This window comes from Aulonocara stuartgranti (assembly GCF_965226115.1).
Source record: "Aulonocara stuartgranti genome assembly, chromosome: 23".
NCBI lineage: Eukaryota > Metazoa > Chordata > Actinopteri > Cichliformes > Cichlidae > Aulonocara > Aulonocara stuartgranti.
Genome location: NC_138958.1, coordinates 45,011,459 through 45,037,928, shown reverse-complemented (window position 1 = coordinate 45,037,928; position 26,470 = coordinate 45,011,459). Strand labels below are relative to the sequence as shown.

Here is a 26,470-nt window from a genome sequence, read left to right as displayed (position 1 = left end):
AAACTACAAGCTCATTTTCATTCCAACAAGTCATCTTCTGACCTGGACTAACAACACTGGTCTCTATGTGCAGCTGGCTGTGAGACCAGTGCTCAGGGAGCGTCTACAAAGTGCAACACTGAAAGAACATCACACACTCATTTGCTTCCAGCACTTTCACACAAACATCTACTGTCATTATTGTCACCAAACTCTGTGGATCCTTTATTGCAAATTCAAATGGGATCAAATGGTCAGACAAAAGAGGGTTATGAGGAAATATGATGAAATGTTGTGTATTAGCAGCAACTTATTGAATCATTTTCCTCAGAAACCAAACAAAATGATTGACAAACATGTTTTTACAAACTCAGTGTTGGACTTGGATCAGCAGGATAAGCTGATGTTTAAAGGCATTTGAGTCTCGCTGTATGAGAGTCCAGTTCTTACTCAATATTTATGGATGATGTTCTTTCAGTGTTGCACTTTGTCGACGCTCCCTGATCCTCACAGCCAGCTGCACATGGACCAGCTGACATTACCCAGCATTAGAGGCGGCTGTAAAAAATTCATGTTCCCATTTAAATGGTTTTAATTTGAATAAAACGATGTTGATTCATTCAATCCTGAATCGATGTTTAATATAAATGTATTTTGCCAGAATCTCAGGTTAAAGCTCACAAACTATTTCAACAAGCAGCAAACAGCTAAAACAGTAAATGAGAGCAGCTAAACACACAAAGATGGAAACACAGAGCGTGGATCGTTCACTCGACGGCACGTACACGGACACGCCGTCGGGGCTGAAAGTGGACAGCTCACAGATCCTGAAGCTGCAGGTTTCATCTGTCTCCAACCAAAACTGAGTGAAGCAGCAGCAAAAGAAGATCCAAACTCTGCTTCACGTTTGATCAATATGCTCATGAATTCTCTCTGACTTTGGCTGTTCCTGCCTGCACAGCTCTCTCTCTCTCAGTGTACTCCAAGAACAGCTTCAAACATCTGTTTCTGCATCATTCACTGTTTATTAGCCACCAGTCTGCTGTTGTGTTCAGTGCTGTCGGCCTCTGACAGTAAAGCCTCATTTCTGCTGTTCCATGGAAACTTTTTAAAATGATGACAGATTACAAACTCTCAGCTGTGTCTGTAATCAAACCTCTGTAACTTTGCTTCACTTCAGCAGCATCAGCTCATGTTCACATGTTGCTTCATGGTTTGCTTCAGTTTTTGATCGACTGCAGAATATTTTGAAGGTTATCTGCTATAAAAAGCCAGAAGAGGAAAATCTGCTTCATGTGTTTCTGTTTGATCCTCAGTGACTTTGACACAAAGGCCTCTGCTGTGATGATCACACCTCTGATCAAGTCTCACAGTGTCACAACTGATAAATGATCAGAGTTAGAATATTTCTGACTGTCTGCTGTGTGCCGTGACCTTTGACCTGCTAAAGACAGTCAGCTGTGGATTATTCATTGTTGTGTCTGATACTTAGAACTGTGAGGAAGAAGCTACACAGTTAATCAGGGTCCCCTCTCTCTGAATCAGGAAAGGTGGGCAGGCCGCGTGTGGGCCGCGGGCCATACGTTGAGTATCACTGTTTGAAATGTGAACATTGTTCTGCTGCAGTCAATGGACTAAACCAGAGAAGAAGAAAACAGACTTTACCATGAAGATCCTCAGTGTGGATCAGTATAATATCAGCCTGATGTCTGCAGTTTAGTGTCAGCACAACTTTCACATCATATTCATCTCAGCACAACTAAAACATGCTGACTGACCTCAGAGTTTCAAGTTTACATCCTGGACTCTCCAGGAAACCACACAGATGCTTCACTCCTGGATCCTGCAGCTTGTTGTTGGAGCTCAGGTCCAGCTGTCTCAGATGGGAGGGGTTGGACTTCAGTGCTGCTGCCAGATAATCACAGCTGATCTCTGACAAACCACAGTCCTTCAATCTGTATAAAGAATGAAAGATGTAAGTTTATTAGACAAAGTGCTTGAAATCATTCAGTGTTTCATCATCTGTTCAGAGCTGAAGAAGGTTCAGAATGTAGAAGTTTAGAAAATGGAAACTCCAAACAGCTGAAGCCAACAGGAAGCAGCTTCAAACAAACACAACAAGAGAAAAAACTCTGAATGTTTCACATTAAAGTCGTACATTTCTCATAAAAACAGGACAAAGACTTGAAAAAGTCGTGTTTTTCCTTCCAGGAACCACATGGCTTCACTTTTAAAGGTGAAGTGTGACAGAAATGGACATATTTGAAGTCCAACACCTTTTTCCAGTCACATTATTAAAGCAGACAAACTACAAGCTCATTTTCATTCCAACAAGTCATCTTCTGACCTGGACTAACAACACTGGTCTCTATGTGCAGCTGGCTGTGAGACCAGTGCTCAGGGAGCGTCTACAAAGTGCAACACTGAAAGAACATCACACACTCATTTGCTTCCAGCACTTTCACACAAACATCTACTGTCATTATTGTCACCAAACTCTGTGGATCCTTTATTGCAAATTCAAATGGGATCAAATGGTCAGACAAAAGAGGGTTATGAGGAAATATGATGAAATGTTGTGTATTAGCAGCAAGTTATTGAATCATTTTCCTCAGAAACCAAACAAAATGATTGACAAACATGTTTTTACAAACTCAGTGTTGGACTTGGATCAGCAGGATAAGCTGATGTTTAAAGGCATTTGAGTCTCGCTGTATGAGAGTCCAGTTCTTACTCAATATTTATGGATGATGTTCTTTCAGTGTTGCACTTTGTTTGGCACAAAATGAAATTATTTGGCCTCTCAGATGCTTTTAGAGATTCCCAAATGACTGATGATGACATCTCTGGGGTCTGATTGATAGAAAAAAAATGTCTTTGAGACCTTTTGTAACTGACAAACTCTTCATCTGCTAACAACACTGAGTTGAATCTCCATGGCTGATAGTTGGAGCAGGCATCAGGAATACACATTGAAAAAACAAGAGGAGAAATCACCAGAGTCTTATAATCACATTCTGTAACTAAAGGGAGACGTTTTTCTATACAAATATATGTTTTATGGACATTAGAAAAAAAGAGTATTGATGTGAAGCAGGATTATGAAATCTCCATACATCAGCCAGCCCATAATTATCAAGAAAGCTCTGAATGACGCATGCTGAGTTTGGACTAAGTGTACTTTTGTGTGAACTGTGGTCCATAGCAGATAATGAGCAGTTTAGGTCTCCCTCAAAGATGATATTGTGTGATGACATATTGGGGAGCCGCGCAAAGACATTAGTGAAAAATCTGTGATCGTCCCAATTAGAGGCGTAGATATTTGCTAAGATCAAAGGAAAACCATAAACTATGTTTTCTGCACTTAAAATTCTGTAATTTTCTCATAAATCGACAGTGCGGCTTATGGATGAATTCTGGTTGTGCTTACTGACCTCGAACCGATTTTATGTGCTACACGGCGCTCAGAAACCTTTCAAAAGATGTTTTGGTACGACTTTGCTCAGCTACGAGGCCGCACCGCTTGATGGATTGTTGGAGCATTACAGCTACGAGGAGCCTCGCGGAGTGATACGTACTCTGCTTCAACGTAATATTACTGTATTGAGTGTGTATAAGGACCATAAATGGCACCTGTAAGAGACACGGTTACAAAGAGGGTTTCAAACTCCAGGCTGTCAGTCACGCAGTAGAACCTGGGAACAGAGCAGCTGCTTGTTATTATGCTCAGCGTCTGTTTACATTTTGACTGCACGATTGTGAGCTTTTTGTTATGCACAAAAACAACATTGTTTTCTTTTATTTATGGAGCATTATTATTTAATAAATCCTGATCATTTATTCCTGAGTAATTGTTTCATGTACATCTACGCTGTATGTTAATAAATGTGCCTGTGTGAGATTTGGGACACAGCTTTGACTAAGAACTCTCTTTTTGTTCGTACTTTCTGGCTTCAAAAATATCGAGATATATATCGTATATCGCCATCCAGCTAAAGAATATCGAGATATGAACTTTGGGTCATATCGCCCAGTCGTAATATTGCAATAGGTTGTCCGTTAAACTCAAGCGGGGCTTGGGCCCTGGCACGGCGTAGCCACACAATCCTGGTAGTAGTGACGCTCGGCTATGACGGCGTGCGGGTCACCAGCTGGCTTTCTCAGGATAGGGCTCCTGTGTGAGCGGTCGACAATAACGTCTTTATCCATACCCAGCACTTCACGTAGTAGCACGGATACGGCCGTGGAGGAGCTCGAGTCCAGGCCCTCTGGGATCCCTATGATGTGGATGTTAGCTCTCCGCTTCCTGCCTTCATCACATTTATCCTTCAGGTCAGACAGCTCCTCCTTCATACTCTCTACTGTAGACTGCAGGGTGGTCACCTCATCGCTCCACATTGACAGCCCATCCTCAGCTTCTTTCACTGTAACCTTTACTCCATCAACTTCGCCGCACGTCGCCGCCATGCTGTTAGCGATCTCATTTCTCAGTCCTTGCACGTCAGCCCTTATATTGTCAAAATCTTCTTTCAATGCATTTCTGACTTCTTCTTTTAACAGCGTACTAATGTCCTCTTTAATGGATTGAAGAAGCTCCAGTTTTAGAGCAGTAGGATCCACATCACGCGCGTCTGTTGAGTCTGCTCTTCAGCGGCCGTAGAGCTGGACGCTGCCCTTTGGCCATCATCGATACTCTCGCCCGAGATCGCACCGGGGCTAAAATATTCACCTGCTCAGCTGTTTTTGATCAGTTTGAGCCTGTGTGGTTTGATCAGGTGGAGGAACGATGTGATGCTATAAAGACATCATCTTGTCCAAATGAAGTTGTTCCAACACGTGTTTAAAAAGATTTTAAAGGTTGTCGGTTCCGACATCTTAGCGATTTTTAACAGCAGTCTTAGTTCAGGTGTTGTACAGCCTGTTTGAAACATGCTGTTGTACAGCCTGTACTAAAAACCTGATCTGGATCCTCTGTCTGCTCAAACTTCAGGCCTATTTCAAAGCTTCCCTTCCTGTCGAAGATTTTGTAAAAGATTATATTTGTTCAGCTGCAATCTGTTGTAAAGGTTTCAGTCTGGTTTTAAAGCTCTTCACAGCACTGAAACTGCACTTTGGAAAGTTCTTAATGATCTTTTATCAGCCACTGATCAGGAGACTCCGCTGTGCTTTTGGATCTGACTGCTGCCTTGACCACAGCATCTTGACCTCACCATTGGAGCATGGCGGCATCAAGGGCGCTCTATTAGACTGGTTCAGCTCTTTTATTAAATCGCATTATTACATTTGGGGCTTATATTTGACGGCAATTTGAAAAACAGCTGAGCTCAGTTGTACAGCGGTCTTTCTTCAAACTGAGGCTTTTATCTAAGGTGAGATCATTTATATCTTTTAAAAACCTTGAACGGGCGATCCACGTTTTCATGACGTCCCAGCTGGATTATTGTAACTCCTTATATGTTGGAGTTAGTGGGACCTGCCTGGCAAGACTGCAGCTGGTCCAGAAAGCTGCAGCTCGTCTTCTGACACAAGCTCAAAGACATTTATCGTCCCAACAACCACATATACGCTGGTCCCTCGCTGTAACACAGTTCACCTTTGGCGGCCTCGCTGTTTCGCTGATCTTTTTTGTGCAATTTTGCATGCTTTTGTTTTGTACAGCGCATTGTGTTCTGCGTCCTGATTGGCTGTAGACCATTGTCAGCCAATCTCGTGCCGTGTCTCCTGTACAGTACAGAATGTGTTCAAATTTACAGCAGTGTGACTCTGCAGTGCTGCACTGTATGTTTGTACGTTTTGTCCCCAACAAACAACAATGATGACGAGACGTTTTGCACCTGTGGTAGCAGCCAAAGGCAGAGGAAGATGCTGACCATCATAGTTTCAACAAGGAGGCAAAAAGGTTGTAACTGTCCACAACAAGAACATCGTAAGGATGGAGTCAGCTTTGGCTTTGTGGCTCAGTGACCGCAGGAAAAAGAACATCGTGCTGGACACCAACATTATCTGCAGAAAAACTCAAAAGCTTTATGAAACTTTACCTGACAGCGAGGAGCCCAGGCCATGGACGAGTGCTCCTCACACAGAACCAAGCTCATTTAATGCCAGCAAAGGCTGATTTGACACGTTTCAGAAACACTTTGCTTTCACTCTTTAATAATGAACTTATTTTTCTATGAAGGTTTGAACTTTGTTTAAACAAGAGAGAAAAGTGTGAAAATGTTCATGCCTGTCTGAGAAAAGTGTAGAAAGTGTGCAGTGAGGGTTTAACTGCCTTAAAACTTCTATAATACTTGTAAAACATAAAGCTGCTACTTCATTCTGAGACTTATTTTTAGAACGTAACTCGATAAACGAGCGACCACAGTACTGTATTGTGTTTATTTTGAAAACTCTCAACAGGATCTTCAGATTTATTTTGAAAGCTTTATCTGGAAAACATACAAACACATAAGCAGGAAACAAAGAGCGTGATATGAAACGATAGACGTTTTCATATGGTCATCATATATACATCGTTCTATCGAACAGCCCCAGCTCCTGCTGTCAGTCTCTGTAAATCTGCTCTGAAAACACATTTGTATTCACTGGCTTTTAATACAGCATGAGAGTTATTTGATATTTGATGTGTGATATTAATATTAGGAGTTATTTTAATCGTTATCTTGGATTCTTGTACAGCACTGTGGTCAACGCTGCTGCTGTAATTAATGTGCTATAAACACATAAACAATCTGCAGTTAAACATCCAAAACTAAAGATGTGATCGCTGCCTTTAGAAAATGTGCTGATGCACAAGATATCAGCTCCATTAAGGTGGAATGTGGCCGTGTTAGAAACATGTTGGAAGAAGTTTGAAGCTGAAACTGTGAAGCTGAGAGTGAAAGAGCTCCAGCGTCTGTCACAGGAAACTTTCTTATTTCCACACTGATGAAAGCATCAAGCTTTGATTTCCTGCTGCTTTTATTGAGTCACACTGTGAAACTGAGCCACAGCTGAACCAGCATCCCTGTACAGCAGACACTTACAGCGCTTGGCTGCTTCCATTGGACCCTCTGCACAGAGCTTCAGTTTCCTCTTCTGGTCCCAAAGTGCAGAACAACAAGGTTTCAAACAGCTTCGTTCCAGCAGCATCAGCCACAGACATGCATAGAGAATCCTTTGGTTGTGTTGTGTGTTTGCATATCTGCTGTGTTGCTTTGTGAGGATGGATCATCTCCTGCAGCTCCAGATAAACAAGCTGGACCTGAACCTGGTAGCTTCACTTAGAAGACACTTGTGACGGGAACGTGTGAGAAGTTTTGTGCAGACAAGTGTGGATTTAGAGTGTGGGACGAGCTCTCCACAGTCTTTGTGGAGATCCACATTCTGCATACTGCCTGTGAGAAGCTGCAGACATTTGTCCTCCAAATCCACTGAGCAGCTGCTCGTGGTGGTATTAGCTTCATGTGTGCGTGTTAGCATGAAGCCTCGGTCACACTCTGCTGTGGACACGGTCACGGACAGCTGGACGCCTGATGGATGAGTCGTCCTTCCTGTTAAACTTCTTTGAGCATGAGAAGAGCATGAGAAGCTCAGTGGACACTGTTCAGGGTTTTAACTCTCGCTTTCACTTCAGCTTCACCAACAACAGCACAAGCAGAGCAGCCCACTGCCTGCATGGCTGGGACAGCGCCCCCTGGTGACTGTAAACCACTACAACATGTAGACGGCCGTCTGCAGGCTGGATGTAGCACCACCGCAGAGACGTGCTGCAGCTCTGTTTAGTTACCCAGCTGACAGCAGAGGCTGTAGTTTACTGTTACCAACATGGAAAACTGAAGCTTCACCAGCTGGAGCTACAGAGCTGGAGAACAAAGGAGACTGAGAGGCCAGAATGATGTGGGAGGAAACATCAAGAGCCTGTTTGAAAGGAGACACATGTGGATGCTGTGCCAGTCTGTGGTCTGTCAGAAGTCAGCTGAGTCACACTGCAAGAAGCTGCAGAATCTCAGAGGAGGAGATTTGGAAGTGTTTGTGGGACAAACTGGACTCAAAGAAAGAAGATGTTTGTGAAGTCTTTGGTGGAGGTGAGCAGTGTGAAGCAGAACACATGCAGATGAATCAGGAGGGAACAAACTGAGTGGGCGGAGCTGTCTGAGCCCCGCCCACACAGACACAGCTCCTCTCTGGAGCTAAACTTCTGCTTCATCTCCGCCTCTTTTCTTCATCCTCCACCTCTCTTTTCTCTTCTTCAGTGTTCTGCAGCCACGGAGCCTCACAGCCGTTAGCACGCCCATACCTGAGCAGCTAGCATTACCCAGCATGCCGTGCAGCAGTGTCAGTTTGTAAATGTGCAAGAATTCCTGCTCCAAACTGTTTCACAGAGTGCTGTGTGCCGTGACCTTTGACCTGCTAAAGGCAGTCAGCTGTGGATTATTCATTGTTGTGTCTGATACTTAGAACTGTGAGGAAGAAGCTACACAGTTAATCAGGGTCCCCTCTCTCTGAATCAGGAAAGGTGGGCAGGCCGCGTGTGGGCCGCGGGCCATACGTTGAGTATCACTGTTTGAAATGTGAACATTGTTCTGCTGCAGTCAATGGACTAAACCAGAGAAGAAGAAAACAGACTTTACCATGAAGATCCTCAGTGTGGATCAGTATAATATCAGCCTGATGTCTGCAGTTTAGTGTCAGCACAACTTTCACATCATATTCATCTCAGCACAACTAAAACATGCTGACTGACCTCAGAGTTTCAAGTTTACATCCTGGACTCTCCAGGAAACCACACAGATGCTTCACTCCTGGATCCTGCAGGTTGTAGTTGTCGCTCAGGTCCAGCTCTCTCAGATGGGAGGGGTTGGACTTCAGTGCTGCTGCCAGATAATCACAGCTGATCTCTGACAAACCACAGCCCCTCAATCTGTATAAAGAATGAAAGATGTAAGTTTATTAGACAAAGTGCTTGAAATCATTCAGTGTTTCATCATCTGTTCAGAGCTGAAGAAGGTTCAGAATGTAGAAGTTTAGAAAATGGAAACTCCAAACAGCTGAAGCCAACAGGAAGCAGCTTCAAACAAACACAACAAGAGAAAAAACTCTGAATGTTTCACATTAAAGTCGTACATTTCTAACAAGAGTATTTTAAAGACAGAGTCACTGATGATCATCTTCTGCCCAGTAAAACTTTGGTTTTCCACATGTGAGTGTTAATGATGCACAAAGACTGTGAGTGCAAAGAGGGAGCGAGGAGGATGACAGAGAGATGGTACAGGAGCATCAAGAACCCGGCGAGGAAATGAGCAGAAGGACTTTGGAGCCTGTTGGATTGAAGCTTTCACAGAGACGTGTTTGACTGGACACCACCAGGACAGACTTTTAATCCCAGGATTTGGATGAGCTTTCTGTCTTTATGGTCACAAATGATGCTGTAACTCTGTGACTGTCCTGGAACTGTCAGCAGTGTGGTTTCGTCCTTTTGACCTGAGTTTCCACAGCTCTTATAACAGCAGTGTACATTCAGACTGAGACACGCTTCAGTCTGTATGGACCTGTTTCTGTAGCTGCCACCATCATTCTACGGTCGTGTCCAAATTCATGGGCTGCATCCTCCCGAGGACCCGGCCTTTGCGGTCTACGTGGGCTGGGTCCTCAGAAGGTCGGGTAGGCTGGAAATAAACGGCTGGGGAAATTGGACGGTCTAGCCTTCTGATTAGCGTCACCGCTGTCTCGGTGGAGTTTAATAAACTCAGCCGTCTGCTTCTTGCTATCTAAAATATAACAGGACACTGGCGTAAATTCTCGACCGTCTCATACTTCTGTTTAATCAGTTTTCTGTTTGACGTTTAGTCAGCTCTGTAAAGACCAAGGAGGAACCCACCTGGGGGATTAATAAAGTTTTATTTTATCTAATCTAATAACTTTAATCTCAGCCAAACCGATTTACTCACGAACAAACAAAACACTGAAAAAAGCCAAACAATAACATTTTGAGGTTGTCTAAGTGACTTATATATCACGTTTAACCTGAGTAGCGAAAGTCCGCGGTGATCTGAAAATGATGTGCCGGGAGTTGTGCCGTTCTCGGCGGCTTCAGTGACCCTCGAGCTCCCGGCGAGCTATCGAGCTGGTGGGTAGCAGACGTCTCCGAAAACGTCGAAGCACTTTTGGAAATATGCGGTATCTTGATAAACCGAGCAGATATTTGATGTTTACACAGCTACTTTCTCGCCTGAAAATATGTTAAAAGTTTATTTTGTGACGAAAAAGATTAGTATGAGTAATTTTAAAACTTAGTAGCGGCCGCCATTGTTGGAAACTGGAGTTTGGCTGGGCCGCGCTATGAATTCTGGGATATGGTAGGCCACGAAGGACACACCCGACCCATCCTTCAAATTCGGGGAAAAGGAGGACGCATTTGTTGGCTGCATTCGGAGGAGTCTACGAATTTGGACAGCCTTCGACGTGTCGCTGTGACGTAATCGGTCTACAAATGCGGCCTCAGAAGGATGCAGCCCATGAATTTGGACACGACCTACATGTTTGTACATCAGCTTATCAAATACTGTCTGCTGTCTTCATTTATTACTCTTCACCTGCTTCACTGTCACTGTGTGGGCGGAGCTGCCTGAGCCCCACCCACACAGACACAGCTCCTCTCTAGAGTTAAACTTCTGCTTCATCTCCGCCTCTTTTCTTCATCCTCCACCTCTCTTTTCTCTTCTTCAGTGTTCTGCAGCCACAGAGTCTCACAGCCGTTAGCACGGCCATACCTGAGCAGCTAGCATTACCCAGCATGCCGTGCAGCAGTGTCAGTTTGTAAATGTGCAAGAATTCCTGCTCCAAACTGTTTCCCAGAGTGCTGTGTGCCGTGACCTTTGACCTGCTAAAGGCAGTCAGCTGTGGATTAGTCATTGTTGTGTCTGATACTTAGAACTGTGAGGAAGAAGCTACACAGTTAATCAGGGTCCCCTCTCTCTGAATCAGGAAAGGTGGGCAGGCCGCGTGTGGGCCGCGGGCCATACGTTGAGTATCACTGTTTGAAATGTGAACATTGTTCTGCTGCAGTCAATGGACTAAACCAGAGAAGAAGAAAACAGACTTTACCATGAAGATCCTCAGTGTGGATCAGTATAATATCAGCCTGATGTCTGCAGTTTAGTGTCAGCACAACTTTCACATCATATTCATCTCAGCACAACTAAAACATGCTGACTGACCTCAGAGTTTCAAATCGACATCGTGGATTCTCCCGAAAATCACACAGATGCTTCACTCCTGAACCCTTCAGGTTGCTGTAGGTTCCACTCAGGTCCACCTCTGTGGGATACGAGGGGTTGGACTTCAGTGCTGCTGCCAGATAATCAAGGCCAATATCTGACAAACCACAGCCCATCAATCTGTATAAAGAATGAAAGATGTAAGTTTATTAGACAAAGTGCTTGAAATCATTCAGTGTTTCATCATCTGTTCAGAGCTGAAGAAGGTTCAGAATGTAGAAGTTTAGAAAATGGAAACTCCAAACAGCTGAAGCCAACAGGAAGCAGCTTCAAACAAACACAACAAGAGAAAAAACTCTGAATGTTTCACATTAAAGTCGTACATTTCTCATAAAAACAGGACAAAGACTTGAAAAAGTCGTGTTTTTCCTTCCAGGAACCACATGGCTTCACTTTTAAAGGTGAAGTGTGACAGAAATGGACATATTTGAAGTCCAACACCTTTTTCCAGTCACATTATTAAAGCAGACAAACTACAAGCTCATTTTCATTCCAACAAGTCATCTTCTGACCTGGACTAACAACACTGGTCTCTATGTGCAGCTGGCTGTGAGACCAGTGCTCAGGGAGCGTCTACAAAGTGCAACACTGAAAGAACATCACACACTCATTTGCTTCCAGCACTTTCACACAAACATCTACTGTCATCATTGTCACCAAACTCTGTGGATCCTTTATTGCAAATTCAAATGGGATCAAATGGTCAGACAAAAGAGGGTTATGAGGAAATATGATGAAATGTTGTGTATTAGCAGCAAGTTATTGAATCTTTTTCCTCAGAAACCAAACAAAATGATTGACAAACATCTTTTTACAAACTCAGTGTTGGACTTGGATCAGCAGGATAAGCTGATGTTTAAAGGCATTTGAGTCTCGCTGTATGAGAGTCCAGTTCTTACTCAATATTTATGGATGATGTTCTTTCAGTGTTGCACTTTGTCGACGCTCCCTGAGCCTCACAGCCAGCTGCACATGGACCAGCTGACATTACCCAGCATTAGAGGCGGCTGTAAAAAATTCATGTTCCCATTTAAATGGTTTTAATTTGAATAAAACGATGTTGATTCATTCAATCCTGAATCGATGTTTAATATAAATGTATTTTGCCAGAATCTCAGGTTAAAGCTCACAAACTATTTCAACAAGCAGCAAACAGCTAAAACAGTAAATGAGAGCAGCTAAACACACAAAGATGGAAACACAGAGCGTGGATCGTTCACTCGACGGCACGTACACGGACACGCCGTCGGGGCTGAAAGTGGACAGCTCACAGATCCTGAAGCTGCAGGTTTCATCTGTCTCCAACCAAAACTGAGTGAAGCAGCAGCAAAAGAAGATCCAAACTCTGCTTCACGTTTGATCAATATGCTCATGAATTCTCTCTGACTTTGGCTGTTCCTGCCTGCACAGCTCTCTCTCTCTCAGTGTACTCCAAGAACAGCTTCAAACATCTGTTTCTGCATCATTCACTGTTTATTAGCCACCAGTCTGCTGTTGTGTTCAGTGCTGTCGGCCTCTGACAGTAAAGCCTCATTTCTGCTGTTCCATGGAAACTTTTTAAAATGATGACAGATTACAAACTCTCAGCTGTGTCTGTAATCAAACCTCTGTAACTTTGCTTCACTTCAGCAGCATCAGCTCATGTTCACATGTTGCTTCATGGTTTGCTTCAGTTTTTGATCGACTGCAGAATATTTTGAAGGTTATCTGCTATAAAAAGCCAGAAGAGGAAAATCTGCTTCATGTGTTTCTGTTTGATCCTCAGTGACTTTGACACAAAGGCCTCTGCTGTGATGATCACACCTCTGATCAAGTCTCACAGTGTCACAACTGATAAATGATCAGAGTTAGAATATTTCTGACTGTCTGCTGTGTGCCGTGACCTTTGACCTGCTAAAGACAGTCAGCTGTGGATTATTCATTGTTGTGTCTGATACTTAGAACTGTGAGGAAGAAGCTACACAGTTAATCAGGGTCCCCTCTCTCTGAATCAGGAAAGGTGGGCAGGCCGCGTGTGGGCCGCGGGCCATACGTTGAGCATCACTGTTTGAAATGTGAACATTGTTCTGCTGCAGTCAATGGACTAAACCAGAGAAGAAGAAAACAGACTTTACCATGAAGATCCTCAGTGTGGATCAGTATAATATCAGCCTGATGTCTGCAGTTTAGTGTCAGCACAACTTTCACATCATATTCATCTCAGCACAACTAAAACATGCTGACTGACCTCAGAGTTTCAAGTTTACATCCTGGACTCTCCAGGAAACCACACAGATGCTTCACTCCTGGATCCTTCAGGTGGTTCTTACTCAGATCCAGCTCTCTCAGATGGGAGGGGTTGGACTTCAGTGCTGCTGCCAGATAATCACAGCTGATCTCTGACAAACCACAGCTCTTCAATCTGTATAAAGAATGAAAGATGTAAGTTTATTAGACAAAGTGCTTGAAATCATTCAGTGTTTCATCATCTGTTCAGAGCTGAAGAAGGTTCAGAATGTAGAAGTTTAGAAAATGGAAACTCCAAACAGCTGAAGCCAACAGGAAGCAGCTTCAAACAAACACAACAAGAGAAAAAACTCTGAATGTTTCACATTAAAGTCGTACATTTCTCATAAAAACAGGACAAAGACTTGAAAAAGTCGTGTTTTTCCTTCCAGGAACCACATGGCTTCACTTTTAAAGGTGAAGTGTGACAGAAATGGACATATTTGAAGTCCAACACCTTTTTCCAGTCACATTATTAAAGCAGACAAACTACAAGCTCATTTTCATTCCAACAAGTCATCTTCTGACCTGGACTAACAACACTGGTCTCTATGTGCAGCTGGCTGTGAGACCAGTGCTCAGGGAGCGTCTACAAAGTGCAACACTGAAAGAACATCACACACTCATTTGCTTCCAGCACTTTCACACAAACATCTACTGTCATTATTGTCACCAAACTCTGTGGATCCTTTATTGCAAATTCAAATGGGATCAAATGGTCAGACAAAAGAGGGTTATGAGGAAATATGATGAAATGTTGTGTATTAGCAGCAAGTTATTGAATCTTTTTCCTCAGAAACCAAACAAAATGATTGACAAACATCTTTTTACAAACTCAGTGTTGGACTTGGATCAGCAGGATAAGCTGATGTTTAAAGGCATTTGAGTCTCGCTGTATGAGAGTCCAGTTCTTACTCAATATTTATGGATGATGTTCTTTCAGTGTTGCACTTTGTCGACGCTCCCTGAGCCTCACAGCCAGCTGCACATGGACCAGCTGACATTACCCAGCATTAGAGGCGGCTGTAAAAAATTCATGTTCCCATTTAAATGGTTTTAATTTGAATAAAACGATGTTGATTCATTCAATCCTGAATCGATGTTTAATATAAATGTATTTTGCCAGAATCTCAGGTTAAAGCTCACAAACTATTTCAACAAGCAGCAAACAGATAAAACAGTAAATGAGAGCAGCTAAACACACAAAGATGGAAACACAGAGCGTGGATCGTTCACTCCACGGCACGTACACGGACACGCCGTCGGGGCTGAAAGTGGACAGCTCACAGATCCTGAAGCTGCAGGTTTCATCTGTCTCCAACCAAAACTGAGTGAAGCAGCAGCAAAAGAAGATCCAAACTCTGCTTCACGTTTGATCAATATGCTCATGAATTCTCTCTGACTTTGGCTGTTCCTGCCTGCACAGCTCTCTCTCTCTCAGTGTACTCCAAGAACAGCTTCAAACATCTGTTTCTGCATCATTCACTGTTTATTAGCCACCAGTCTGCTGTTGTGTTCAGTGCTGTCGGCCTCTGACAGTAAAGCCTCATTTCTGCTGTTCCATGGAAACTTTTTAAAATGATGACAGATTACAAACTCTCAGCTGTGTCTGTAATCAAACCTCTGTAACTTTGCTTCACTTCAGCAGCATCAGCTCATGTTCACATGTTGCTTCATGGTTTGCTTCAGTTTTTGATCGACTGCAGAATATTTTGAAGGTTATCTGCTATAAAAAGCCAGAAGAGGAAAATCTGCTTCATGTGTTTCTGTTTGATCCTCAGTGACTTTGACACAAAGGCCTCTGCTGTGATGATCACACCTCTGATCAAGTCTCACAGTGTCACAACTGATAAATGATCAGAGTTAGAATATTTCTGACTGTCTGCTGTGTGCCGTGACCTTTGACCTGCTAAAGACAGTCAGCTGTGGATTAGTCATTGTTGTGTCTGATACTTAGAACTGTGAGGAAGAAGCTACACAGTTAATCAGGGTCCCCTCTCTCTGAATCAGGAAAGGTGGGCAGGCCGCGTGTGGGCCGCGGGCCATACGTTGAGTATCACTGTTTGAAATGTGAACATTGTTCTGCTGCAGTCAATGGACTAAACCAGAGAAGAAGAAAACAGACTTTACCATGAAGATCCTCAGTGTGGATCAGTATAATATCAGCCTGATGTCTGCAGTTTAGTGTCAGCACAACTTTCACATCATATTCATCTCAGCACAACTAAAACATGCTGACTGACCTCAGAGTTTCAAGTTTACATCCTGGACTCTCCAGGAAACCACACAGATGCTTCACTCCTGGACCCTGCAGGTTGTTGTTGGAGCTCAGGTCCAGCTCTCTCAGATGGGAGGGGTTGGACTTCAGTGCTGCTGCCAGATAATCACAGCTGATCTTTGACAAACCACAGTCCTTCAATCTGTATAAAGAATGAAAGATGTAAGTTTATTAGACAAAGTGCTTGAAATCATTCAGTGTTTCATCATCTGTTCAGAGCTGAAGAAGGTTCAGAATGTAGAAGTTTAGAAAATGGAAACTCCAAACAGCTGAAGCCAACAGGAAGCAGCTTCAAACAAACACAACAAGAGAAAAAACTCTGAATGTTTCACATTAAAGTCGTACATTTCTCATAAAAACAGGACAAAGACTTGAAAAAGTCGTGTTTTTCCTTCCAGGAACCACATGGCTTCACTTTTAAAGGTGAAGTGTGAAAGAAATGGACATATTTGAAGTCCAACACCTTTTTCCAGTCACATTATTAAAGCAGACAAACTACAAGCTCATTTTCATTCCAACAAGTCATCTTCTGACCTGGACTAACAACACTGGTCTCTATGTGCAGCTGGCTGTGAGACCAGTGCTCAGGGAGCGTCTACAAAGTGCAACACTGAAAGAACATCACACACTCATTTGTTTCCAGCACTTTCACACAAACATCTACTGTCATTATTGTCACCAAACTCTGTGGATCCTTTATTGCAAATTCAAATGGGATCAAATGGTCAGACAAAAGAGGGTTATGAGGAAATATGATGAAATGTTGTGTATTAGCAGCAAGTTATTGAATCATTTTCCTCAGAAACCAAACAAAATGATTGACAAACATGTTTTTACAAACTCAGTGTTGGACTTGGATCAGCAGGATAAGCTGATGTTTAAAGGCATTTGAGTCTCGCTGTATGAGAGTCCAGTTCTTACTCAATATTTATGGATGATGTTCTTTCAGTGTTGCACTTTGTAGACGCTCCCTGAGCCTCACAGCCAGCTGCACATGGACCAGCTGACATTACCCAGCATCAGAGGCGGCTGTAAAAAATTCATGTTCCCATTTAAATGGTTTTAATTTGAATAAAACGATGTTGATTCATTCAATCCTGAATCGATGTTTAATATAAATGTATTTTGCCAGAATCTCAGGTTAAAGCTCACAAACTATTTCAACAAGCAGCAAACAGCTAAAACAGTAAATGAGAGCAGCTAAACACACAAAGATGGAAACACAGAGCGTGGATCGTTCACTCGACGGCACGTACACGGACACGCCGTCGGGGCTGAAAGTGGACAGCTCACAGATCCTGAAGCTGCAGGTTTCATCTGTCTCCAACCAAAACTGAGTGAAGCAGCAGCAAAAGAAGATCCAAACTCTGCTTCACGTTTGATCAATATGCTCATGAATTCTCTCTGACTTTGGCTGTTCCTGCCTGCACAGCTCTCTCTCTCTCAGTGTACTCCAAGAACAGCTTCAAACATCTGTTTCTGCATCATTCACTGTTTATTAGCCACCAGTCTGCTGTTGTGTTCAGTGCTGTCGGCCTCTGACAGTAAAGCCTCATTTCTGCTGTTCCATGGAAACTTTTTAAAATGATGACAGATTACAAACTCTCAGCTGTGTCTGTAATCAAACCTCTGTAACTTTGCTTCACTTCAGCAGCATCAGCTCATGTTCACATGTTGCTTCATGGTTTGCTTCAGTTTTTGATCGACTGCAGAATATTTTGAAGGTTATCTGCTATAAAAAGCCAGAAGAGGAAAATCTGCTTCATGTGTTTCTGTTTGATCCTCAGTGACTTTGACACAAAGGCCTCTGCTGTGATGATCACACCTCTGATCAAGTCTCACAGTGTCACAACTGATAAATGATCAGAGTTAGAATATTTCTGACTGTCTGCTGTGTGCCGTGACCTTTGACCTGCTAAAGACAGTCAGCTGTGGATTATTCATTGTTGTGTCTGATACTTAGAACTGTGAGGAAGAAGCTACACAGTTAATCAGGGTCCCCTCTCTCTGAATCAGGAAAGGTGGGCAGGCCGCGTGTGGGCCGCGGGCCATAAGTTGAGTATCACTGTTTGAAATGTGAACATTGTTCTGCTGCAGTCAATGGACTAAACCAGAGAAGAAGAAAACAGACTTTACCATGAAGATCCTCAGTGTGGATCAGTATAATATCAGCCTGATGTCTGCAGTTTAGTGTCAGCACAACTTTCACATCATATTCATCTCAGCACAACTAAAACATGCTGACTGACCTCAGAGTTTCAAGTTTACATCCTGGACTCTCCAGGAAACCACACAGATGCTTCACTCCTGGATCCTGCAGCTTGTAGTTCTTAGTTGAAGAAGAGGAGGAGTCATTACTCAGGTCCAGCTGTCTCAGATGGGAGGGGTTGGACTTCAGTGCTGCTGCCAGATAATCACAGCTGATCTCTGACAAACCACAGCCCTTCAATCTGTATAAAGAATGAAAGATGTAAGTTTATTAGACAAAGTGCTTGAAATCATTCAGTGTTTCATCATCTGTTCAGAGCTGAAGAAGGTTCAGAATGTAGAAGTTTAGAAAATGGAAACTCCAAACAGCTGAAGCCAACAGGAAGCAGCTTCAAACAAACACAACAAGAGAAAAAACTCTGAATGTTTCACATTAAAGTCGTACATTTCTCATAAAAACAGGACAAAGACTTGAAAAAGTCGTGTTTTTCCTTCCAGGAACCACATGGCTTCACTTTTAAAGGTGAAGTGTGACAGAAATGGACATATTTGAAGTCCAACACCTTTTTCCAGTCACATTATTAAAGCAGACAAACTACAAGCTCATTTTCATTCCAACAAGTCATCTTCTGACCTGGACTAACAACACTGGTCTCTATGTGCAGCTGGCTGTGAGACCAGTGCTCAGGGAGCGTCTACAAAGTGCAACACTGAAAGAACATCACACACTCATTTGCTTCCAGCACTTTCACACAAACATCTACTGTCATTATTGTCACCAAACTCTGTGGATCCTTTATTGCAAATTCAAATGGGATCAAATGGTCAGACAAAAGAGGGTTATGAGGAAATATGATGAAATGTTGTGTATTAGCAGCAAGTTATTGAATCTTTTTCCTCAGAAACCAAACAAAATGATTGACAAACATGTTTTTACAAACTCAGTGTTGGACTTGGATCAGCAGGATAAGCTGATGTTTAAAGGCATTTGAGTCTCGCTGTATGAGAGTCCAGTTCTTACTCAATATTTATGGATGATGTTCTTTCAGTGTTGCACTTTGTTTGGCACAAAATGAAATTATTTGGCCTCTCAGATGCTTTTAGAGATTCCCAAATGACTGATGATGACATCTCTGGTGTCTGATTGATAGAAAAAAAAATGTCTTTGAGACCTTTTGTAACTGACAAACTCTTCATCTGCTAACAACACTGAGTTGAATCTCCATGGCTGATAGTTGGAGCAGGCATCAGGAATACACATTGAAAAAACAAGAGGAGAAATCACCAGAGTCTTATAATCACATTCTGTAACTAAAGGGAGACGTTTTTCTATACAAATATATGTTTTATGGACATTAGAAAAAAAGAGTATTGATGTGAAGCAGGATTATGAAATCTCCATACATCAGCCAGCCCATAATGATCAAGAAAGCTCTGAATGACGCATGCTGAGTTTGGACTAAGTGTACTTTTGTGTGAACTGTGGTCCATAGCAGATAATGAGCAGTTTAGGTCTCCCTCAAAGATGATATTGTGTGATGACATATTGGGGAGCCGCGCAAAGACATTAGTGAAAAATCTGTGATCGTCCCAATTAGAGGCGTAGATATTTGCTAAGATCAAAGGAAAACCATAAACTATATTTTCTGCACTTAAAATCCTGTAATTTTCTCATAAATCGACAGTGCGCCTTATGGATGAATTCTGGTTGTGCTTACTGACCTCGAACCGATTTTATGTGCTACACGGCGCTCAGAAACCTTTCAAAAGATGTTTTGGTACGACTTTGCTCAGCTACGAGGCCGCACCGCTTGATGGATTGTTGGAGCATTACAGCTACAAGGAGCCTCGCGGAGTGATACGTACTGTGCTTCAACGTAATATTACTGTATTGAGTGTGTATAAGGACCATAAATGGCACCTGTAAGAGACACGGTTACAAAGAGGGTTTCAAACTCCAGGCTGTCAGTCACGCAGTAGAACCTGGGAACAGAGCAGCTGCTTGTTATTATGCTCAGCGTCTGTTTACATTTTGACTGCACGATTGTGAGCTTTTTGTTATGCACAAAAACAACCTTGTTTTCTTTTATTTATGGACCATTATTATTTAATAAATGCTGATCATTTATTTCTGAGTAACTGTTTCATGTACATCTACGCTGTATGTTAATAAATGTGCCTGTGTGAGATTTGGGACACAGCTTTGACTAAGAACTCTCTTTTTGTTCGTACTTTCTGGCTTCAAAAATATCGAGATATACAGTGGGGCAAAAAAGTATTTAGTCAGCCACCGATTGTGCAAGTTCCCCCACTTAAAATGATGACAGAGGTCAGTAATTTGCACCAGAGGTACACTTCAACTGTGAGAGACCGAATGTGAAAAAAAAAATCCATGAATTCACATGGTGGTATTTGTAAAGAATTTATCCGTAAATCAGGGTGGAAAATAAGTATTTGGTCACCTCAAACAAGGAAAATCTCTGGCTCTCACAGACCTGTAACGTCTTCTGTAAGAAGCTTTTCTGTCCCCCACTCGTTACCTGTATGAATGGCACCTGTTTGAACTCATCATCTGTATAAAAGACACCTGTCCACAGCCTCAAACAGTCAGACTCCAAACTCCGCCATGGCCAAGACCAAAGAGCTTTCGAAGGACACCAGGAAAAGTATTGTAGACCTGCACCAGACTGGGAAGAGTGAATCTACAATAGGCAAGCAGCTTGGTGTGAAAAAATCAACTGTGGGAGCAATCATCAGAAAATGGAAGACATACAAGACCACTGATAATCTCCCTCGATCTGGGGCTCCACGCAAGATCTCATCCCGTGGGGTCAAAATGATCATGAGAACGGTGAGCAAAGATCCCAGAACCACACGGGGGGACCTGGTGAATGACCTGCAGAGAGCTGGGACCAAAGTAACAAAGGTCACCATCAGTAACACACTACAACGACAGGGAATCAAATCCCGCAGTGCCAGACGTGTTCCGCTGCTGAAGCCAGTGCATGTCCAGGCCCGTCTGAAGTTTGCCAGAGAGCACATGGATGATACAGCAGAGGATTGGGAGAATGTCATGTGGTCAGATGAAACCAAAGTAGAACTTTTTGGTATAAACTCAACTCGTCGTGTTTGGAGGAAGAAGAATACTGAGTTGCATCCCAAGAACACCATACCTACTGTGAAGCATGGGGGTGGAAACATCATGCTATGGGGCTGTTTTTCTGCCAAGGGGACAGGACGACTGATCCGTGTTAAGGACAGAATGAATGGGGCCATGTATCGTGAGATTTTGAGCCAAAACCTCCTTCCATCAGTGAGAACTTTGAAGATGAAACGAGGCTGGGTCTTCCAACATGACAATGATTCAAAACACACCGCCCGGGCAACAAAGGAGTGGCTCCGTAAGAAGCATTTGAAAGTCCTGGAGTGGCCTAGCCAGTCTCCAGACCTCAACCCCATAGAAAATCTGTGGCGGGAGTTGAAAGTCCGTGTTGCTCGGCGACAGCCCCAAAACATCACTGCTCTCGAGAAGATCTGCATGGAGGAATGGGCCAAAATACCAGCTACTGTGTGTGCAAACCTGGTAAAGACCTATAGTAAACGTTTGACCTCTGTTATTGCCAACAAAGGTTATGTTACAAAGTATTGAGTTGTATTTTTGTTATTGACCAAATACTTATTTTCCACCCTGATTTACGAATAAATTCTTTACAAATCCTACCATGTGGATTCATGGATTTTTTTTTCACATTCTGTCTCTCACAGTTGAAGTGTACCTCTGGTGCAAATTACTGACCTCTGTCATCATTTTAAGTTGGGGAACTTGCACAATCGGTGGCTGACTAAATACTTTTTTGCCCCACTGTATATCGTATATCGCCATCCAGCTAAAGAATATCGAGATATGAACTTTGGGTCATATCGCCCAGTCGTAATATTGCAATAGGTTGTCCGTTAAACTCAAGCGGGGCTTGGGCCCTGGCACGGCGTAGCCACACAATCCTGGTAGTAGTGACGCTCGGCTATGACGGCGTGCGGGTCACCAGCTGGCTTTCTCAGGATAGGGCTCCTGTGTGAGCGGTCGACAATAACGTCTTTATCCATACCCAGCACTTCACGTAGTAGCACGGATACGGCCGTGGAGGAGCTCGAGTCCAGGCCCTCTGGGATCCCTATGATGTGGATGTTAGCTCTCCGCTTCCTGCCTTCATCACATTTATCCTTCAGGTCAGACAGCTCCTCCTTCATACTCTCTACTGTAGACTGCAGGGTGGTCACCTCATCGCTCCACATTGACAGCCCATCCTCAGCTTCTTTCACTGTAACCTTTACTCCATCAACTTCGCCGCACGTCGCCGCCATGCTGTTAGCGATCTCATTTCTCAGTCCTTGCACGTCAGCCCTTATATTGTCAAAATCTTCTTTCAATGCATTTCTGACTTCTTCTTTTAACAGCGTACTAATGTCCTCTTTAATGGATTGAAGAAGCTCCAGTTTTAGAGCAGTAGGATCCACATCACGCGCGTCTGTTGAGTCTGCTCTTCAGCGGCCGTAGAGCTGGACGCTGCCCTTTGGCCATCATCGATACTCTCGCCCGAGATCGCACCGGGGCTAAAATATTCACCTGCTCAGCTGTTTTTGATCAGTTTGAGCCTGTGTGGTTTGATCAGGTGGAGGAACGATGTGATGCTATAAAGACATCATCTTGTCCAAATGATGTTGTTCCAACACGTGTTTAAAAAGATTTTAAAGGTTGTCGGTTCCGACATCTTAGCGATTTTTAACAGCAGTCTTAGTTCAGGTGTTGTACAGCCTGTTTTAAACATGCTGTTGTACAGCCTGTACTAAAAACCTGATCTGGATCCTCTGTCCGCTCAAACTTCAGGCCTATTTCAAAGCTTCCCTTCCTGTCGAAGATTTTGTAAAAGATTATATTTGTTCAGCTGCAATCTGTTGTAAAGGTTTCAGTCTGGTTTTAAAGCTCTTCACAGCACTGAAACTGCACTTTGAAAAGTTCTTAATGATCTTTTATCAGCCACTGATCAGGAGACTCCGCTGTGCTTTTGGATCTGACCGCTGCCTTGACCACAGCATCTTGACCTCACCATTGGAGCATGGCGGCATCAAGGGCGCTCTATTAGACTGGTTCAGCTCTTTTATTAAATCGCATTATTACATTTGGGGCTTATATTTGACGGCAATTTGAAAAACAGCTGAGCTCAGTTGTACAGCGGTCTTTCTTCAAACTGAGGCTTTTATCTAAGGTGAGATCATTTATATCTTTTAAAAACCTTGAACGGGCGATCCACGTTTTCATGACGTCCCAGCTGGATTATTGTAACTCCTTATATGTTGGAGTTAGTGGGACCTGCCTGGCAAGACTGCAGCTGGTCCAGAAAGCTGCAGCTCGTCTTCTGACACAAGCTAAAAGACATTTATCCTCCCAACAACCACATATACGCTGGTCCCTCGCTGTAACACAGTTCACCTTTGGCGGCCTCGCTGTTTCGCTGATCTTTTTTGTGCAATTTTGCATGTTTTTGTTTTTTACAGCGCATTGTGTTCTGCGTCCTGATTGGCTGTAGACCATTGTCAGCCAATCTCGTGCCGTGTCTCCTGTACAGTACAGAATGTGTTCAAATTTACAGCAGTGTGACTCTGCAGTGCTGCACTGTATGTTTGTACGTTTTGTCCCAACAAACAACAATGATGACAAGACGTTTTGCACCTGTGGTAGCAGCCAAAGGCAGAGGAAGATGCTGACCATCATAGTTTCAACAAGGAGGCAAAAAGGTTGTAACTGTCCACAACAAGAACATCGTAAGGATGGAGTCAGCTTTGGCTTTGTGGCTCAGTGACCGCAGGAAAAAGAACATCGTGCTGGACACCAACATTATCTGCAGAAAAACTCAAAAGCTTTATGAAACTTTACCTGACAGCGAGGAGCCCAGGCCATGGACGAGTGCTCCTCACACTGAAGCTCATTTAATGCCAGCAAAGGCTGATTTGACACGTTTCAGAAACACTTTGCTTTCACTCTTTAATAATGAACTTATTTTTCTATGAAGGTTTGAACTTTGTTTAAACAAGAGAGAAAAGTGTGAAAATGTTCATGCCTGTCTGAGAAAAGTGTAGAAAGTGTGCAGTGAGGGTTTAACTGCCTTAAAACTTCTATAATACTTGTAAAACATAAAGCTGCTACTTCATTCTGAGACTTATTTTTAGAACGTAACTCGATAAACGAGCGACCGCAGTAATGTATTGTGTTTATTTTGAAAACTCTCAACAGGATCTTCAGATTTATTTTGAAAGCATATCTGGAAAACACAAACACATAAGCAGGAAACAAAGAGCGTGATATGAAACGATAGACGTTTTCATATGGTCATCATATATACATCGTTCTATCGAACAGCCCCAGCTCCTGCTGTCAGTCTCTGTAAATCTGCTCTTAAAACACATTTGTATTCACTGGCTTTTAATACAGCATGAGAGTTATTTGATATTTGATGTGTGATATTAATATTAGGAGTTATTTTAATAGTTATTTTGGATTCTTGTACAGCACTGTGGTCAACGCTGCTGCTGTAATTAATGTGCTATAAACACATAAACAATCTGCAGTTAAACATCCAAAACTAAAGATGTGATCGCTGCCTTTAGAAAATGTGCTGATGCACAAGATATCAGCTCCATTAAGGTGGAATGTGGCCGTGTTAGAAACATGTTGGAAGAAGTTTGAAGCTGAAACTGAAGCTGAGAGTGAAAGAGCTCCAGCGTCTGTCACAGGAAACTTTCTTATTTCCACACTGATGAAAGCATCAAGATTTGATTTCCTGCTGCTTTTATTGAGTCACACTGTGAAACTGAGCCACAGCTGAACCAGCATCCCTGTACAGCAGACACTTACAGCGCTTGGCTGCTTCCATTGGACCCTCTGCACAGAGCTTCAGTTTCCTCTTCTGGTCCCAAAGTGCAGAACAACAAGGTTTCAAACAGCTTCGTTCCAGCAGCATCAGCCACAGACATGCAGAGAGAATCCTTTGGTTGTGTTGTGTGTTTGCATATCTGCTGTGTTGCTTTGTGAGGATGGATCATCTCCTGCAGCTCCAGGTGACTGTAAACCACTACAACATGTAGACGGCCGTCTGCAGGCTGGATGTAGCACCACCGCAGAGACGTGCTGCAGCTCTGTTTAGTTACCCAGCTGACAGCAGAGGCTGTAGTTTACTGTTACCAACATGGAAACTGAAGCTTCACCAGCTGGAGCTACAGAGCTGGAGAACAAAGGAGACTGAGAGGCCAGAATGATGTGGGAGGAAACATCAAGAGCCTGTTTGAAAGGAGACACATGTGGATGCTGTGCCAGTCTGTGGTCTGTCAGAAGTCAGCTGAGTCACACTGCAAGAAGCTGCAGAATCTCAGAGGAGGAGATTTGGAAGTGTTTGTGGGACAAACTGGACTCAAAGAAAGAAGATGTTTGTGAAGTCTTTGGTGGAGGTGAGCAGTGTGAAGCAGAACACATGCAGATGAATCAGGAGGGAACAAACTGAGTGGGCGGAGCTGCCTGAGCCACGCCCACACAGACACAGCTCCTCTCTGGAGCTAAACGTCTGCTTCATCTCTGCCTCTTTTCTTCATCCTCCACCTCTCTTTTCTCTTCTTCAGTGTTCTGCAGCCACGGAGCCTCACAGCCGTTAGCACGCCCATACCTGAGCAGCTAGCATTACCCAGCATGCCGTGCAGCAGTGTCAGTTTGTAAATGTGCAAGAATTCCTGCTCTAAACTGTTTCACAGAGTGCTGTGTGCCGTGACCTTTGACCTGCTAAAGACAGTCAGCTGTGGATTATTCATTGTTGTGTCTGATACTTAGAACTGTGAGGAAGAAGCTACACAGTTAATCAGGGTCCCCTCTCTCTGAATCAGGAAAGGTGGGCAGGCCGCGTGTGGGCCACGGGCCATACGTTGAGTATCACTGTTTGAAATGTGAACATTGTTCTGCTGCAGTCAATGGACTAAACCAGAGAAGAAGAAAACAGACTTTACCATGAAGATCCTCAGTGTGGATCAGTATAATATCAGCCTGATGTCTGCAGTTTAGTGTCAGCACAACTTTCACATCATATTCATCTCAGCACAACTAAAACATGCTGACTGACCTCAGAGTTTCAAGTTTACATCCTGGACTCTCCAGGAAACCACACAGATGCTTCACTCCTGGATCCTGCAGCTTGTTCTTAGTCGAAGACCAAGAGGAGTCATTACTCAGGTCCAGCTCTCTCAGATGGGAGGGGTTGGACTTCAGTGCTGCTGCCAGATAATCACAGCTGATCTCTGACAAACCACAGTCCATCAATCTGTATAAAGAATGAAAGATGTAAGTTTATTAGACAAAGTGCTTGAAATCATTCAGTGTTTCATCATCTGTTCAGAGCTGAAGAAGGTTCAGAATGTAGAAGTTTAGAAAATGGAAACTCCAAAC

General features: G+C 43.2%; 1 protein-coding gene across 1 annotated transcript in view; it reads right to left on the bottom strand.

The window, feature by feature from the left end:
• The window catches only part of LOC309701482 (uncharacterized protein), a 2,150,955-nt gene that overhangs the window by 1,704,178 nt on the left and 420,307 nt on the right, over positions 1 to 26,470 (bottom strand). The window contains exons 9-10 of the mRNA XM_082525718.1: positions 26,148 to 26,345; positions 8,705 to 8,881 (exon numbers count right to left, since the gene is read on the bottom strand). Of these exons, the coding sequence (XP_082381844.1) occupies positions 8,705 to 8,881; positions 26,148 to 26,345 (375 nt within the window). The remainder of the gene's footprint in view (positions 1 to 8,704; positions 8,882 to 26,147; positions 26,346 to 26,470) is intronic.